General features: G+C 41.3%; 2 protein-coding genes across 2 annotated transcripts; one reads left to right on the plus strand and one right to left on the minus strand.

The window, feature by feature from the left end:
* Positions 1-2,657: 2,657 nt before the first annotated feature.
* LOC102719879 (filament-like plant protein) lies at positions 2,658-8,951 on the plus strand. The gene is made up of 6 exons (XM_015839654.2): positions 2,658-2,804; positions 3,452-3,634; positions 5,657-5,837; positions 6,340-6,824; positions 6,929-8,347; positions 8,479-8,951. Exons 2-6 carry the CDS (start codon positions 3,530-3,532, stop codon positions 8,698-8,700), a joined length of 2,412 nt encoding a protein of 803 aa, XP_015695140.2. The 5' UTR covers positions 2,658-2,804; positions 3,452-3,529; the 3' UTR covers positions 8,701-8,951.
* A 65-nt stretch (positions 8,952-9,016) lies between these two features.
* LOC102706672 (WD repeat-containing protein 74) lies at positions 9,017-13,495 on the minus strand. The gene is made up of 12 exons (XM_040526484.1): positions 13,346-13,495; positions 13,113-13,228; positions 12,991-13,020; positions 12,766-12,905; positions 12,442-12,618; positions 12,241-12,304; positions 12,044-12,151; positions 11,508-11,661; positions 10,575-10,664; positions 10,351-10,406; positions 9,928-9,985; positions 9,017-9,600 (listed from the first exon to the last, which is right to left on the minus strand). The coding sequence occupies exons 1-12, from the start codon at positions 13,425-13,427 to the stop codon at positions 9,380-9,382; spliced, it is 1,296 nt and encodes a 431-aa protein (XP_040382418.1). The 5' UTR covers positions 13,428-13,495; the 3' UTR covers positions 9,017-9,379.
* Between the last annotated feature and the right edge of the window lie 4,320 nt (positions 13,496-17,815).

Here is a 17,815-nt window from a genome sequence, read left to right on the forward strand (position 1 = left end):
GATGTATAAATAAGGTTTTGTCCAATTTTAAAACATTTTTATAATTCTCGGTCATAAAAAATACGGTACTCACAATTTCTCCACGCTCTTGACTGCACCACAAATGATCGGCTAATTGGCATGCAGTAATTCTTAAGAGAAATTTCTGCTGGCAGTGTAGTCTATATCTTATGTTGTACATGAATTATCCTTTTTCAATAGTGATGATGGACTATACAGAACCAAAGATAAAAGAAATATTTTTAAAGAAACCACTTAAAATTTTCTAGTTTTTATAAAAGCGGCTATTTTTATGTAATGTTAGGTGAAAAAAAGGAAATGTCGACTTATAATTCGTTTGTAAGTAGTAATGATAAGACCAGCTTGAGCTGGCTCGGTTTAAAGAGTGTAGGATATAATATATACAGTCTTTTAAAAGAATACACTAGTGGTGGTAATATTTACATTGTTACCCTTGAGCTTCTTAATATTTTAAAAAAAATCAAATCATCTAAATAGATATTCCTGTAAAAGAGCAAATTAAGGTGAATATTCTCTAAGGTCAAATTATGTGTAAATATATTTTTTATTTATTTTAGATAATATTTTGCTTTATCAATAGGAAAGCGTAGCATTCAACTAGTTATTGTAAACTTATAAGTCCTTGACAAGTGATATCCTTGTGGTCTTATTTATGTAAAATGTAGTCGCTCCCATTCTTCTGCTTTTGTTTAGGCTTATAAATCAAAATTTAAATTTTTAATTTTTTGGAGTTAATTTTGATTTTTTTTGCCAAAGTTTATTTTTTATATTAGCTTTTAGATTGCTAAGAATACATATATAAAAGTTTTATTTATAAATTATTTTTCGTTTGTAAATATGTTGTTTGAAGAAAAAGTCAACAATCACCTCGAGTGAGATTACTATGATTTATAAGTTATAGGGTAGGTGTAATTTAACCATTCATCTTAAAAATTGCTCAAACAAATCATTTGTCTCGTTTCGATGGTATCATTAATCACATGTCATGTGGGTTATTTATTACCTAGTTTAAGATCACATTGACCTAATTAACCTAACATAATGCGCTCGTCAGTCATATGAACAAGATAAGCTTAAACTCTTAGACGAGCAATAAAAATACAAATTAGCTCCCATAAATTTCTTGCCTTGCTGTTGCATTATGAGACTTTGTTAAAAAGAAAAAAAAATCACGCCGTTGGCTTATCTGTGGAGTGTGTCCATATTTGCGAAAAGAGGGTAGCGTGGGTGTTTAACTTGGCTATGGACAGCTCACATGACGATACGTGTTTGATGATATTTGCACCCTTAAAATGAGATGAGTGACTCGTTTGAGTAATACTCCGTACTATGTAAGATAAGAGACCAAGAGCAAGCCTAATAATATTCAGCAAATCGGTTGTAGCAAATCGGTTGTAAGACTGTTTGTAGTCTTTTCTTAGTTCATTTATATAATAGTTAGCTCTCCATCAATACATGACTCACTTGTTTCTCTCATATAATTTTTTAGTTATTATACGTGAGCCGACTATAATTTTACAGCCCTCTCCCCTATTTCTGTTTCGTCTTAGTATTTAGCTGACTTAGAACCTGTTGTTATACTTGCTCTAAGCTGTACCTCTTACGATATCACCTGTGTATTTATTTTTCTTAATATTAAATTGTTAATGCACAGAGAGTTAAAGCACTTCAATTAACGTGTAAAAATATGCTACTCGCTTTGGTCATAAATATAACACCTTTTCTTGGAAAATATTATGAGCCGGGATGGTACGTATTTTTTTTCTAGGGCTGTGTAAATTACATTAACTATCACCAACCCCAAATCGTGATGGTTAGCTCATATTTCCAACCTCTATTTGTCATGTATCTTTCTCAATTTTCACATCTCCAAGTCCTATTCGAGATATATTTGTCACCAACCAACGTAGGCTTGAGCTTAAGCTGCTAGATAAAGCCGAAAAACACGTCTCAGCAGTGTTAATACAGTCGAAAACTGAAAATGAGCCCTGCACCTTTCTGCGTCCTGACAAGGGAGAACCAAGAACAGTAGTTAGCACGACATGGTCGAGAATCAGGCTCACCTTTTCAGTTGGGTGATAGATTACAATCCCATCGACATGAATTTTTTGTGCTTAATTTAGACAAATTTTAATCAAATTGTGGTCGAATTTACTATTTCAAATTTGAATTCTCTGAAACAATTTAAAATTTTACTTTGCAATCTACTTTTGTCTCACGCCAAAACCTCAAAATTTTGCAGTTTTTTTATCATTGTCATCGAAACATGGGGCGATATTATAGCTTTTTCAAAAAAAAAAACCACATATTTTCTAACCAAAAAAATATTTTAAATAAAAATTATATATATATATATATTCATATTAATCTAAAAATCATAACTAAAAAATAAACTACAACGACAAAACTCTAAAATCAAAGTTAAAATTTTAATTTTGAGCTTATGACCATAATCAGAGAGGGTGGAAAACCCTACTCGAGATCAATTAATCTCGCGGGAAAATGCCACGTCGAAACCATCTTCTTCGGTGTTTTCTTTTGAGACGCCACAGCTTTCTTCCTCTTTCTTTTCTTTTCCTCTCCAATCTATTTTCTCAGCATTTCTGTACTCTCCGACCTCGCCGTTTTAAATAGGCGAGGTAGAGGAGGAGGAGGAATCCTGGAGACACGGTTGCAGTGGGTCGGGGTCTCGTGTATCGCGCCGAAGAAGACGAAGCGGGAGAAAGGGTGGCCTCGTCGTCGTCGTCATCTGGTCACACTTCTTGGCCTCTCTCCTCCGGGAGGTGCGTGTGCCTACTGCTACCTGCACCTTCGGTTCCCCTGCTCTCTTCTTCTTCTTCTTGGGTTCTTGTTCTGTTCTGTTCTTTCTTTTGGTCATGGTCTCTGCTTCTTCCATTCCTTGGTGATTGATTTGTGGTGGACGAGAAGAGGGCGTGTTCTTTTCCTAGATTAAATCTTTGCGGCTTGGTTACTTTTGATTGCTTTTGGAGGTAAGAACGCTATGCAATGATTGTTCTTGGATTGGATTGAAGGGCTTTTCTTCTGTTTTAATGGCACAGCCACCCCAAACCCGGCCTACGAAACCTGTTTGTTTGTTTGTTTCTTCTCTTCTGAGCTGTGGATGATTGGGGTGAAATTTTGGCTCTGATAGAGTGGTAGTTCTTGATGCCGTTATGGTTATTTGGTGTAATTTGTAGAGAAAAAAATTGCAAGTTCCTCGAACTGGGAGCACTGCTGAACTTCTGAATTTGGAGGCGGTTTAATCTCATAGCCACTGGATTGCATCCTGTTTTCTTGAAGGTTTTTCCTTGCGATCTTGGGCTGATAAATTTACAAAATTGCAAACGCTTCGTCTCCTTTTTCATCTCGGTGGTTTTGGTTTCTTGTGTGATCAAATCAAAGAACTCACCGAATTTGGATTGCTTTACAGGAAGGGAGTGAGATAAGCAGATAGATAGAGGTGAGCGAAGCATCGGCATTGAGCCGAATGGTGTAGAGAGCTCCAGGGATGGATCGCCGGAGCTGGCTGTGGCGGCGGAGGTCGTCGGAGAAGAGCCCCGCCGAGACTGAGAGCTCGGTGTCCTCTCCATCCGAGAGGCTGTCTGATGAGCAGGTGAGAAATTAAAAAAAAAAAAAAGAGTAAAGTATATGTCCGGTCCTTAAACTTGTGGCGTGGTGTCATGTAGGTCCATAAAACTTACGTTTAGGTCTATGAACTCGTTTTAATGTTTAAAATTATGGACCTGGATAGTACATTAAAACGAGTCATGGATCTGGATGATACATTTAAAACAAGTTCATGGAAGTTCATAGACCTAGATGGTACATTAAAACAAGTTCATGGACATAAACATGTATTTTCTAAGTTTTTGACCTAAATGGTACTGTGCCATAAGTTTAAGCACCGGTCATGTGCTTTACTCTAAAAAAATAGTTCACTATTTTTCTTCCTCTCTTTGTCAACTGCATTCACATTTCTAATCTTTTCCATGTTTGCACAATTTAAACTCAGATATTAGGTACAAGTAATACTACTTGCATGCTATAATGAAACACAAATTAGGCAGTAATATTTTCCTACCAATCCAAAGATAGGCATCTCTTTTGGGTATTATCGGAAAAGAAAGTTCTATATTTTCCGAAATCGTGCTGTTTTCAGCATGTTTATCTCACATTTATCAAACTACCAATGGGTCCAAGGAACAGGAAAAGGTAACTAGGGGACAGTAAAGAGAATGCTGAAGAAGAATAATGCCTGTCTAGTGTCTAGGAGTGCTATGGAAGCATGCTCAAATGTATTGATGATTGTCTATTGACTTTGTGAGTCCTACAACTCCTGCCTTTGAACAGATCATGTAACATGTGCAGTACAGAGAAAATAAGGGTCCATCTGATATGGCAAACATGTGAGGTTTCATCCGGTTTCAGATCCGTGGAGGCCCAAAGATTGGTAATCTACCACCCAAGTTGCAGATGTGAACTCTTAAAAATTGAAGCATAGAAGCTCAGATAGCATTAGATAAAGATTTCAATTGCAGATCAGGGCTCCCCTGCATAAAACTGCTTAGTTGTTCCTGACCAATTATCCATCCTAGTTGTACCAGGTAGGGTACAAGAATTCCTTTCTGTTTGATGATTCATCCAATCCTGGCAGGTTTATTCTCATGTCTGGTGATATCGCGAAAATCGCGCATTTGTGGCATCCTCGTAGACATCCACATAGCAGCTCAATCATAGTAGCCACATGACAAAATGAGGGACTGTAAGTTTCAGTTTCCCTTCCTGCTTTGGTAGGTAACGCTGGCAATTAGTCCATAATGCCACAGTTTTGGTAGGCCTGTAAACTGAAGTTGAGAATGAGAGGAGGCCCCATTTGTTTCTATACCGGGAAGGGTTATAGGACAAGCCCTACCTATCCATGGACACCAAGGATGTGATGTTAGTTGGGACTAGCTTTTCTCTGAAGAAATTATGGCTGCATGAGGGCAAGATGCATTTGTTTGGGTGGCCACTCCATTCCCATCTCCATGTGCTGCAGCATCACCCCTTTGGCCCAACACAAATTGCTCATAATGTCTGCTGGCACAGAGCAATCAAGATGCCTCTGTCTTGCATCTCTGAGCTCATGTGCACATTACTTGTGAATTCCTGATCTTTGACCATCAGCTGTACCCCAAAGAAAATGTATGAAATTCTGATACAAGTATAGTGCATTTAAGTGGGGGTGTCCTAATGCATAGGTGTTAATCCATGAATGAATGATTATGGATTAATGGTGCTCAAAGTCCTAAGAAACCCCTTAATCATTGTGCTTCTCTCAGCATAATGTTGGGAATCATACAATAGGGACATTGATCTCAGAAAGTACCATGCCGTGCTTCACGTGCTCCTTTGCTTTGTGTCCAGTAGACCAGAACAGCTGTACCCCAAACAAATTGTCTGGAATTAGGCTATATTCTGATAACTGATTCTGCCAAATTTTCAGAATTTTCTTATTGTCACTTCACCCACATCTTTTGTTCTGCAATAATGTTGCATGACTAACTGAAGTCCACAAGAATTTTTTGCCTGAAAAGACATCTAATTTTACACATTCTAGTAAGGACGATGCTTGATCCTGTTGGTTCATGGTTAGGATACTGCAAAGAGTTCTCCAAGCTCAGTCCAATCACCGGAGATCGTGTTGAAGGAAGCACAGGATGACAATGTGAAGGTGAAGGTGTTGAGTGAGAGACTGTCGTCTGCAGTTTTGGACATTCGTGCAAAAGATGATCTTGTGAAGCAGCATTCAAAAGTTGCAGAAGAAGCTGTTCTAGGTATGCCATTAAACAAGAGTGTTATTGCAGTATATGGAGCAAAAAAAAGTTCAAATAAATTACTGTTTTTCTTTGGGACAAATAAACAAATAATAATTCTCTGTTTGGAACAGTTGCAAAGCTTATGCCGATTTGTCATGTCCGTTGTCTCTTTCTATAAGTCTTTTGTACTTATCATGTCTTCCAACAGCTCAATTGAAGTTTTGTCAATTTCCTCACTTATTTGGTTTTACCAAACCTAAGAAGCAGCCTTAGCACGTGTAGGTTCAATCAAAAACCATGGCCAGCCACATAAACATCGAAACACCATTCTTATCCTGAAGTGCTTTATATCACAAAAAATAAAGGCCATCTTTATGTAATATCCATTCAGTTTGATGTAGTATAATGATTTGAAACAAATCCTTAATTCCTTAGAAAAAGTGTTGTTTCTATACTCATGCAATCAATGTATAACTATAAGCCATCATTTTGTAACAAAAACCCGTGTTTCTTCTACTAGGATGGGAGAAGGCTGAGAAAGAGATTGCATCACTGAAAACCCAGCTGAATGCTGCAAATGTCAGGAACTCAACATTGGAAGACAAAATTGTTCATCTCGATGGCGCCCTCAAGGAATGCGTCAGGCAACTCCGGCATGCCAAGGAAGATCAGGATCAGAAAGTCCAGGATGCGCTAGCACAGCAATCACGTCAATGGGAATCCAAGAAGACGGACCTCGAGCTGCGAATAGTCGAGTTCAAGGCAAAACTCGAAGCGAAGACCGAGTTCTCTGTGAACATTGACAGTGATGCAAGCTCAAGGCTGGCCTCCCTAGAGAAGGAGAACTCTGCTCTCAAGGTCCAGCTGCTCGCCAAGTCGGAAGAGTTGGAGCTCAGGACCATAGAGAAGGAGCTGAACAGAAGGGCAGCAGAGACGGCCAGCAAGCAGCAGCTTGAGAGCATCAAGAAGATTGCCAAGCTCGAAGCCGAGTGCAGAAGGCTGCAGGTAATGCCCTTTCCTCTATGCCTATCAGTTCTGCATTTTGGAAGTTGGACACATTACATGAAACTGTACTAATTGCTCTTTTGACATTTGTGAATTTTCATCAGGCCAATGCACGGAGACCCTCATTTGGTGTAGAGCTCAGGCGTGCACCGAGCTCAGTCTATGCTGAGTCAGTCACTGACTGCCAGTCAGACTGCTCGGACTCATGGGCCTCAGCTCTGATCACCGAGCTCGATCAGTTCAAGAACGACAAGAGCAGCACAAGGAGTGCAAGCATTACAGCTGCAGATATCGGCATGATGGATGACTTCCTAGAGATGGAGAAGCTTGCATTGGCGAACAATCCGCCGAAGAGCGAGGTTGAGGATGCTAGTGGGCAGCTGGTGAAGTTTGAGGAGAAGATCAAGAAGCTGACATCCGAGAAGGCAGACAGGGAGAAGGCATTGCACGAAGCTCAGCGAGAGCTCAGGAATGCCCGCCATCGGACAATGGTGGCAGAGGAGAAATCTGTTGAATTACAGAGGCAGTTGAACCTTGTCAAGGGAGAAAAGCATTCCATAGAAACTGAAATGGAAGCCATTGAGAACAGAAGGAATGAACTGGAGGGAAAACTTGAGCTAGCCCATGATGAGATCACCAGCTTGATGGACAAGGGGCGCATTCTGGAGGAACGCCTCGAATCCGAAAAGGCGCTGACGCTGGAACTGGCTGCAAAGTATCAGAAGATGGATGAACTGGAGGCAAAGAGGAAAGAGCTGCGTGTTCAGTTGGAGGCATCACAGTCTGAAGCCAGAAAGCTCAGTGATCAGATCACTTCCCTAGAGAGGAAACTGGAGAAGGAGAAGGCGTTCTCGACACTGCTCGCAGCGAAGTGCCATGACATCGAAGCTATGGAAGAAAAGAAGAAGGGTATAGAGCATGAGTTGGAGTCGGCACGAGAGGAAATTGCATCTCTGCATAACAAAGTGAGCAGCTTGGAACTGAAAATTCAGGAAGAGAAGGCACTGTCTACCAAACTCGCAGCACGGTCCCGTGATCTAGAGTCACTGGATGTGCAGGCAAATGAACTCAGATCCCAGCTCCAGTCTGCAAATTCAGAAATTGCTGGTCTGAATGAGAAGGTTAAAATGCTTGAAGAAGCTGAAGAGAAACACATGCCATTGACTTCAGGATTGGAGTCCCAGCTCAAGTTGGCACAGAATGAAACCATGCGCCTCAAGGATAGTGTCAGATCGTTGGAAAAGAAGCTGGAAAGCCAAAAGAACTTGTCATCAGCTTATATAACTGCATTGGATGCTTCTGAAGCCCAGAAGAACAAATTCGCCAGTCGGTTTGAGCTCAAAGAGGCAGAAGTGGAGGAATTGCACAGGAAGTTCCGTTTGCTCGAGGACCAAATTCGCGAAGAGAGAGCACGATCTTCTGAACTTGGAGTGCAATGTATAAATCTGAAAGAGCAAATTGCCAGCAGGGCTCTTAGCCAGCCAATGAAGCCTATGGCTAATAAGGAACTTCACATAAAAAAGGTGAGCTTTGCAGTACTAATTTGGCATTTACTAGTGATTTCTCATCTATAATTCTATATTACAAAATGAAGCATTGTTTGAAACTTTGTATTTATGCTAGTACTAATGAGAGATGGCACCACTTTTTGCAGGAGAAAGAGGTAGCTCGTGCAGCAGCAGCTGGGAAACTGGCAGACTGCCAGAAGACAATAGCTTCACTGAGCAGGCAATTAAAATCTTTAGCAGATTTTGATGAGTTTGTCCCTGGATTCGAGAACGACAGCTTAATAGCTGAAAGCTGGGAGGAAGGTGATCTGAAACCGTTTAACTCAGCAAATTACCCAGCACAATTGGGGTGTCTGGCAGTCAAATAATTGTTGTTGAGGCGAGAAGACTGCCATAGTTTTTATTCTGGCCGTCACATGGTTGCCGCGATGAGAAGATTGCCAGAATCCTTCAGGAGATGCTATGTATATGAAGAGATAAATTAATAGTTTATAGATAAGCAAGTGTCCATATGTAAACGTTGCTAATAAAATTATTCAAGACTTGAAGGGAACCTATGTAGAGATTAATTTTGTTCCCCTTGTGCCAACCATGGAAATTGGCAATTTTCTTTTCTTCAGAGCTGACAGCAATAGCATCTCGATTCTCACTGGTAACTGCAACTAATTTCAGAAATATAAGTAGACATGAATGGTCGGAAACTGACATGAATCTACCAGCCGGGTTCAGATTTGAACAGCTTCGTGACAGTACCAGTTTACACAGTAAGGTAACACTTTGATCAAAACTATACCCTGTGGCTTAAAGCGTTAAGACGAGCTAGCTGCCTAGCACACAAACAAGGAATACGAGATTTCTTTTATATCACTCGAAGGCATAGTAAAATGGCCAAGTAAAATATTTGAAGGCACGAGAATCCGAATGGTATTGTTCGAGTTTGAATACACTCCAATACAAATGATATCCATTATACAAAATCGAGTGAAAGGCAAGCACCTTACTCAAAGGTCAAAACTGGTCAGCACTGATTCCAGCATGCTCCTCGTCCTATGCAACTTGCTGCTTCTTGCTTTTCTTTTTCATCCCTTTGCTTTTTTCACCAGATTTCTTTCTCTTTGGGGCATGCATTTCAGCGTCATTGTCATTATGGTCGAGCATCCTAGTTCCATCTTCACTCGTTCTGTTCTTCTTTTCCTTTCTTTGCTTTCTGACTTCTGCCTCAGCCTCAACTGAAGGATCTGGCTGCTTCGATTTAGTTTCCTCGAGTTCTGAAAGATCCAACAAGAGTGTAAATAGATTAACACATAGAGAATCAGTTATATAAGAAAACGAATATTGTTTCAAAATGCTTGGGTCTTGGGCACTTTGGGGCCCTCAACTCCTAGTACTGGAAGCTGTACTAATCTCTTAACTAGCACTTTTACTCAAGACGGTATGAATATAAAACCAAATGCCAACTAAAGCATATGGTCTCATGGATCCAACGGTTCAATGATAACTGCTAAAAGAAGTGCTGTTCTATAAGTGTCACCATTATTCAATTACATTGGTAAACAGAGAACAGTAAATGGAATGGTTCATGAAAAAGTAAGAACCTTCAGTGGAGAAATGTGAATCAATAACCACAGAAGTTAGATGTTGCTTGAGGAAGACCTGTACCCAAACAGGACGTTAAAGAGCATTAGATCATGAAAATAGGACAATGTTAAGCCTGGACACAGTTTCAAGTTGGCACAAGAATCATGTTATATAACTTCACTGTGAACTATGCAATTTCAGAAGGAATTATATCTTAATTTTAAATAGAAAAAGGTTAACTACATGTTTGACTAGTGCATGATGTCTTCATGAACACAAGGATTCACTTATATATTCAGTGATATGTCCAAATGAAGCGATAACAAATAACAGAAAAACTGCACATACAACATCTATTAATTGCATAGAAATCAGATTAAAATAAAAATATACAATGGTTTTGGTTTGAATGCTATGGAAGCAGAGTAGTCGTTAAGTACCGCAGAGAGCAGCTGTCTTGTATCTGTGTCCCAGATGCGCAAGTAACTGTCCAGCCCTACAATAGGAAATAGGTTTCCTGAGTTATAACGAAAACCAGTGCAAACAGAATAAACTATGAAGTAATGGTGTGCAAGATGAATATACATGTAACCATAAAATTTGCATTCAGACTAAATGAATCTGAAATAATTGGAAATGTATTTAAAAGAATATGTAGCCATACCACAAGATGCTATCAAAGGTAGCTCTGGATGTCTAACTATAGATCTAATACTTCCACTGCATTTACCAACAAAGCATCCAAGTAATTTTCCTGTAGAAAGGGGGGCAAGCTAAGTTAATTCTGTAAATAGATATAGTAAAAACAACTTAAAAATGAATACCAATTGCAAGTGCAAAGGAGTTTAATTATAATACATCTAGTATGTTGTATGCACAGTTGCAAACAATCATCTATTCATCTTATTATATATGGTGATGATCTACAAAAATACCTTTCTAATACCTGAACTGAAACTAACTTGCCTAGAACTTCAATACACTGTTATTAGTGTTGAAATTTGTTGGCATATTTTCTCAGGTAAATACAAAGAACCATAAGAGCACAACTATACTGATACTATAGTTAAGGGTGTGTATTCTCTAAACAGGGAGCAATCGATGGAATCATGGGATGCATTTTTTATCAAGGTTTCAAATCACAGTTTATGTTCATCACAACCCACAGTGCCCAAATTCGTTTGTACCCATTCCTCAAAAAATATGATTCATAGGCCATTGCAGAATATTTAGTTAAGTTAAATAACATTTCTCCATGAAGTTACATGTAACCATATAGTAGAATATAATGGGCTAGCTGTTGATCAGCTGATCAGTCAAATAAGTATAATATATGGGCTGGTGATGTAAACAATTGAGTTAAGTATGTAAGCTGAGCGTGGCATACATCTGGGCATAAAATAGTAAGATTAAATATACACATGACAAGGTCTGAACTCTGGAGTACCCCAAAAAAAAGGAAAAGAGATATTTGAGCTATAGTAAACTAAATACAGAAGTCCAAAATAAGCTACAGCATTCAAAGTATAATTCATAATGTATTTTTGAATTCTGAGTGCCATCAGCAAGAAATCATCACACCAGATTCATATCATACCTGTTCTCATATCGAATGAAGCAAGGTCCCCTCTTCCTGTTCCAATGTAGACAGCATGCCCATTTGGATCCCCAGCAACCGCCTTGATTGGTGACTCCCTAAAATCAACTGAAATGACAGGTCTTCTTTGGGAAGCAGTATCATATAAGCGAACCTGATAACAAAAAGAAGGCACCATATTAATAATATTGAGAAAAGATCATCAGTGCAGAGTTACTTTTAAAGATGTAAACTCATGTATGAGAACATCCTAGTTAGCATAGTCCAGTATATTAGAAAGTAGAAACACGATAACTTAGCATAGTCCAGTATGAGAACATCCTAGTTAGCATAGTCCAGTATATTAGAAAGTAGAAACACGATAACTTACCAAACAACCAAATTTCGTGATTTGTTATATGTGAAAACTACACAACAGAACTAACTGGCATGAAAAAACTAATCAATTAGCAGTACCTAACAATGATGGAATAATAAAGTTGGAGCAATTTATCCAAACTACTTGATATTGTTTTTGTTACCATATCAGCAAATACCTGATGATTATTTGTGCAGGCTACAATTTTACGATGATCATCCTTGCACAAAAAAGTTCCGGCAGTGAACCAAGGTGCGGTAAATATCTTAAGACTGTTGCCTCGGGGCTTCAGGTAAAAAAGAAGACAACAGTGTTTCAATGTATGAAGGTCTGCCATAATATCAGATAAAATGTGCAAGTCGATAGAGTACTTACAGATTTAGCAGACCATATCTTACTACAAGATGTGATATCCCACATGTTGACTTCTATTCCTTTCCTACAGTGAAATCATTATTATTAGAGTTACTGACATCTCCAATAGAGAAGCTGGTAATAAGAAGCAATATCCTCAAATATGTTTTTGATAGTGTAGTAGAAGCTATATAATGTGACTTCAGATCATTGTAAACCCACCCTCCAAACATCACATAGCTTTCACCAGCATCCACCGAAGAAAATTGCACTACACCCGAATTGCTCACATCCCATGAGCTTGATGGCCCAACAGCCATATCAGAGGCTGCATTTTCCTTCTCAACAGATTTCACATATGCTTTCCCCTTCTCTGTACAAGTAAGAAATGTGCCTAACCTGCCATATGAAATTAGTACATTTTATCTACAAAAACAAAAGAACACTAAAGCATTGAAACCATAAAAACAAGTGGATCATAACCCATCCATATGATAAATTGATTGAAAACAATAGATTGCCTAAAAAACACCAAATGGAAATTACATGGACGAGTCCGGCGCATGTCTTCTGAACAGATGCAGCGTGGCTAAGGGGTCCTCTTCTGCAGAACTATCAGCGGGTGCTGGCCCGGCAGCCTTGACGCCTGCCAGAGTATCCCCATTCAGGGGATTCAGTAGCTCAACCTACACAAAACCACAGGAATAAACTACCAGTACAAAAGGTGGGTTCTACCAAGTAGTTCAACTCCCAAAGTGCAGCGTTACGCACCACGCCGTTCTTCCTTGCCACGGCCAAAACCTGCATAACAATAGAAGAGAAGAGAGCGGTGAGGATTATATGCTCTGAACGTGACCATCGTTACAGTAACGAGCAATCGGGGGCGCACTCACGGGATCGACGGCGCGGTCGGCGAGTGAGGCGGCGAGGACGGCACGGGACGCGTCGGGTGCGCCCCACGTCTCGACGACCTTGGCGACGCCCTCTGGCTTCGTGCGGGCCTCCACGACTGCGCACGCAGGGAGAAGAAGCGCGAGCAAGAGGAGTAATAAGCACACGGAGAGGCAAACAAACAAGCGCTCGACGGCGGCGGCGGCCGTGCGAGGCGGAGGCGGGGAGTACTAACCTTTGATGAGGCCGAGGATGTCGGTGGTGAGGGCCCGGAGCGGCGGGCAGCCGGGGCTCTCCACCACGCTCGTCCGCGGCATCGTTCGCTTTCTCTCCCCGTCGGGTGGAAGCGGCCGCCGGCGATGGAGAGTAGCGGAGGGAGGCGGAGAAGGGCCGGCGTTTCTAGGGTTTTGAACGTAAGGCAAGGCGCCGCGGTTTCTTGGCCCCGCGCGCCTTCGAAACCTGGGCCAAATTGGGCCTGATGGGCCCTACTGCATGACGATCTAAATTGAGGGTTACGTGGAAAAAAATTGGAATAAATTCACTTGGGGTCCTTAAGTTGTTACGAAGTATCAAAATCGTCCTTTAACTGTACTCTCGAAGTTACGAAAATCGTTTAAATTAGGTCCCTAAGCAGTATTGAAGGGTGTTTTTGTTGACGTGGCATCCCGGTCAGCAAAAAATGTATTTAGTTGCCAAGTCAGTAAATAAATACATAATAAAATATAGGGCCCCTGTCAGCCAAATAAGAAATAAAAATCCTCTCTCACACCGACGACGGCGACGGTGGTGAGGCGGCTGAGCAGCAGCGGAGGAGGGTGGCGCTGCGACGAGTCATCGAGCTCGAGGACGTGTTCATGCGGTTCTCGCTCGACGTGTCGTACGCCATTCGGGTCAAACACCAGCTCGGCAGCGGGCACGCAACTTCTTCCTTCTGTCGTCGTCATCGTTCTGCTCGATGAAGCCGACGCCGAGGCTGAGGCCAAGCCCGATATCGTCAGCTATAACAGCGCGGTGGCGCCGCATGTGCCCACCGAGCACCTGGCCGACGGCGAGCTCAAGCCCGCAGATGGAGCACCCGTGCACCCTGGGCTTGGCCGGCTCGGTGGTCGTGTTGCCGAGCACCTGGAAGGATGGGAACTTCCTGTTGCAGGTCTCTTGCACTCAAACATCCGCTCCGGTGCTAACGACATGTCTGTTGTCGACGCCGAGCCACGGCCACCGAAGAAGAGCACGAGGATGCGCGCCATGTCACTGATGTCGAACAGGCTGAACGTCGCCTCATCAGCTTGCTGCCACGACCTCTTGCCGTAAGCCGTTGATCGATCGAGCAGAATAGCTACTGACAAATGCTGAACTGATGATATATTGATCAACACAAGAATCAATAAACATGCGTCCTTCAGCTTGATGCCTTGATGGTATACATATTTGCAATATGAGCTTTTTGTGACATTGAATAATAAGAGTAAAAGCTTACTTTAAATTCTTTTTTAGTCATTTTCTTGGTCAATCTACCTCTATCGAACACAAATCAAAGCACCAAAATGACTGGCTCGGCGTCTCGGCCATAGGAATGGCGCCTCGGCGTTGGCGTCGCTGTAGTAGAGGCATAGGTGGAGCTCGAACTCCTGCTCGCTAAGCATCTTCCTAGCCATGGTCACCAGCTCCCGGTTGCTCACAGGCGCAAGGTGTTGACGCCAGCTCCCGGTCCACGCCAGCTCCCGGTCCCTCTCACTGACGCCAGAGCCGGAGTCGGGCAGGCCCTCGTTCGCCATGAAGCACAATGGCCGTGGCAAGCACGTCGCCCTCAGCCTTCGCCGCTGTCTCCCCGGGTCGCCGCCGCGATTGCCTAGTCACGCCGCCATCCCTCTCACCAACGCCGGAGCCAGGCGCGCCCTCGTAGCCGCGGCAAGCACACTACTCTCAGTCGCCACCGTTGTCTCGCCTCTCCCGGTCGCCGGCCGACGACGACCTCATGCGATGCCTCGCCGTCGTCGTCCTGTCTTCCCCAAGCCGAGTTGTAGGTGGCGCCGTCCTCTTTTCTCCAGTAAAGAGATGGAGGATATGAGAGAGTGAGAGTGAGGGTGACACATGGGCCCATATTTATTTTTGCCATGTAAGCGCTTAGTCAATACAAGTAGATCTGGGTTAAAATGCCACATCAGCAAAATCATTCTTTCATACTGCTTTAGGACCTATTTTAAATGGGATTTATAAGTTTAAGGTCTAACATTTCTGGTATTGCGGTTTAGGGATGATTTGAAAACTCAATGGTAAGTTAAGGGACCTCTGGTGAACTTATTCTAAAAAAAATCGTGATGGCACTATCATCAATCATCCAGGAATAAGTTCACCTAGCTTTATGTCTGAGATGCTTGATCCATAATACTAGAAATCTATATCTCTCAGCTATTAAAAACATGTACAATAGGCTCCAAGACAGTACGGACTAAAATTTCCCCGATTTCATTGGCATGGCATATGGCAGACCCTACATGTTAATGTGTCATTAAGGCATTATTAGACAATCTCTCTCATTAGGCTAGCGCGAGTTTTACCGCCTCTTCCTATTAGAATAAATGGTCTAGGCCCAATAATTCTCAATAAATTTCAATTGGCCCACAATTAGTGTTACGAGTATTACTACCTTGGAAAGTTAAGTGGAGAGATCTAAACTTAAATATGGAGCTATGCGAGAGCACATGTTGACCAGATGAGGTGGGGGTAGGACTACCACACGCATGGCATGGTTGGTTGGCTTGCTTGCTCATCCTCCCTATCGTTTTGCAACGGATAAGAATGTGTTGATTTGACTATTAAGACGTTTCAATACCGATTTGCTAAATCATATTGATTCATATTTTAATCCTGTAATATTGATTTGATGAATCGTATTGATGTAAAGTTTCAATATCAATTTGATGAATCATATTAATTTAGATTTTAATCCTCTTAATGACCAGATCATTGATTCCTCTCGGACGTTACCTCTACGCACTATATAAAACCATCTAGACAAAGGGACAAACCTCTTTTCCATGTCTTCCTCTTCCAACGGTGGTTCATCTCTGCTTCTGGTTCTTGAGTTGCTAATGCTTCCCAGTCAAGTTTTTAAGGAGTGCTTTCAGGCACGATTGCTCCTGATCTGGTACATCGACATGACATCCCCTTCGGTAACATCTTCCACCTCGACGACGCACCATGTCATCTGACAATGTCGACACCATCAACAACACTGGAGAAGGCGAGAACATCAACATCAATAGAGGCAATCGTACCAGCAATGTCTCATCTAGCACTAGAGTGTTCTCCGGGTATTATACTACTCTTATCTCATTATTAAACATAGTTTTAGTCTATGTTAGTATTATCATGTTTACCACCATGCTAGCATCACTATCCTTAGGATTAGTATCCTATATGAATATTGTTGATGCATATACTTATATTGTTACAAGTATAATCATGTTTATCACCATCGCAAGATCATTTAATTATATACATGTCATGTTTAGTGTCTTATTCTTCTGGATTAAAATATGTTGATTCATGACCATATTCCCAACACTTCCTCTCTCTGAAAACCCTAAGTTAGGTGGTAGCCAGCGGCAATGGATTGGTATCAGGGCATCAACAACGGTGACAAGAGGAGTGCATGTGGGGTGATGGCGAGTTTGTTTAGTGAATGCTCTTCGGCTTTCGCCCATCCCACGAATCATGCTCCCATCCGCCTTGTGTTGGTCTCTTTGAAATATAGTGTTGTCGTTAAGAAGATAGAAGGCTGAGTTTGGGTGTGTTGTTGAAGAATTGAGGTCGAAGGAAGAAGAGCAGTGCACAGAGATTACTGCAACAAGGCATGAACTGGCAGCTTTGAGGTTTCTAGCATCTAAGGATGAGGCAGGGAATAGTAGGCTAGAGAAACAAAGATACGTGCTTGTAATGTTATTGTCAGGGTGTGTTTTTATATTATTTGTTTTGGTGTTTCTGAAGAACTGAGTGCTATTATATTAGCAACAACCGATGGTATGCTTATGAAATATTGTATGGTGGTCCCTGACATGGAAAGATGTATGGTGGTTGATCTATTGTCTAAAATTTCAGTGAGTGCAACAATATGTTCAATTGTGTGTTGTGAAATTTGAGTGAATGCGACAATATGTTTGATAAGAGATGAGCCTAAATTTCATCAATGTAGACATCCAATTAAGTAAATGCTGAAAAATTGGAATGACTTTTGAGGCATATTGCTGATCTTATATCATGTGCAGAAATATTTGACATAAGTTGAAATACCATCAAGTTAGCCATTACATATACAACACATGACATGCCCAAGAATCTGGCAATACATCAGAAAATAGCTACCCAAGTGTGCAGTAATACATCATATAGTCGTAGGTAGTCTAATGGTATACTGGAACATATCATAGCTTGTCAGATTCCCATGGTGCATGGGGAAAGAAACATGAGTGGACGAGGTGTTGATTTCTTTGGCTTAGCACTAGCTAGTTCTTGAGCTTGAACAAATACACTTGCTTTTCCAAAAGTGATCCTCACTAAAGCACTTGTAGAGCTCTAAGAATGTGGCACTATGGCCTGAAGATTCATATTGGTTGAACCACCTTGCTGGGTTGAGACCCTTGCACTAGCTGCTACCTTCACCATTTATCAGATTTGTTCAGTGCCAACAAGTAGAAAATACAGC

This window comes from Oryza brachyantha, chromosome 7 (assembly GCF_000231095.2).
Source record: "Oryza brachyantha chromosome 7, ObraRS2, whole genome shotgun sequence".
Lineage (NCBI taxonomy): Eukaryota > Viridiplantae > Streptophyta > Magnoliopsida > Poales > Poaceae > Oryza > Oryza brachyantha.

What these genes read in the sequence shown, in the direction of transcription:
- LOC102719879 (XM_015839654.2), top strand. Translation starts at nt 3,530, where the DNA reads ATGGATCGCCGGAGCTGGCTGTGGCGGCGGAGGTCGTCGGAGAAGAGC. An exon ending in CCGAGTGCAGAAGGCTGCAG is followed by an intron (nt 6,825 to 6,928) that starts GTAATGCCCTTT and finishes AATTTTCATCAG; the next exon opens with GCCAATGCACGGAGACCCTC. An exon ending in AGGAACTTCACATAAAAAAG is followed by an intron (nt 8,348 to 8,478) that starts GTGAGCTTTGCA and finishes CACTTTTTGCAG; the next exon opens with GAGAAAGAGGTAGCTCGTGC.
- LOC102706672 (XM_040526484.1), bottom strand. Translation starts at nt 13,427, where the DNA reads ATGCCGCGGACGAGCGTGGTGGAGAGCCCCGGCTGCCCGCCGCTCCGG. An exon ending in AGCTATGTGATGTTTGGAGG is followed by an intron (nt 12,305 to 12,441) that starts GTGGGTTTACAA and finishes ATTTCACTGTAG; the next exon opens with GAAAGGAATAGAAGTCAACA. An exon ending in ACCTTTGATAGCATCTTGTG is followed by an intron (nt 10,407 to 10,574) that starts GTATGGCTACAT and finishes TTCCTATTGTAG; the next exon opens with GGCTGGACAGTTACTTGCGC.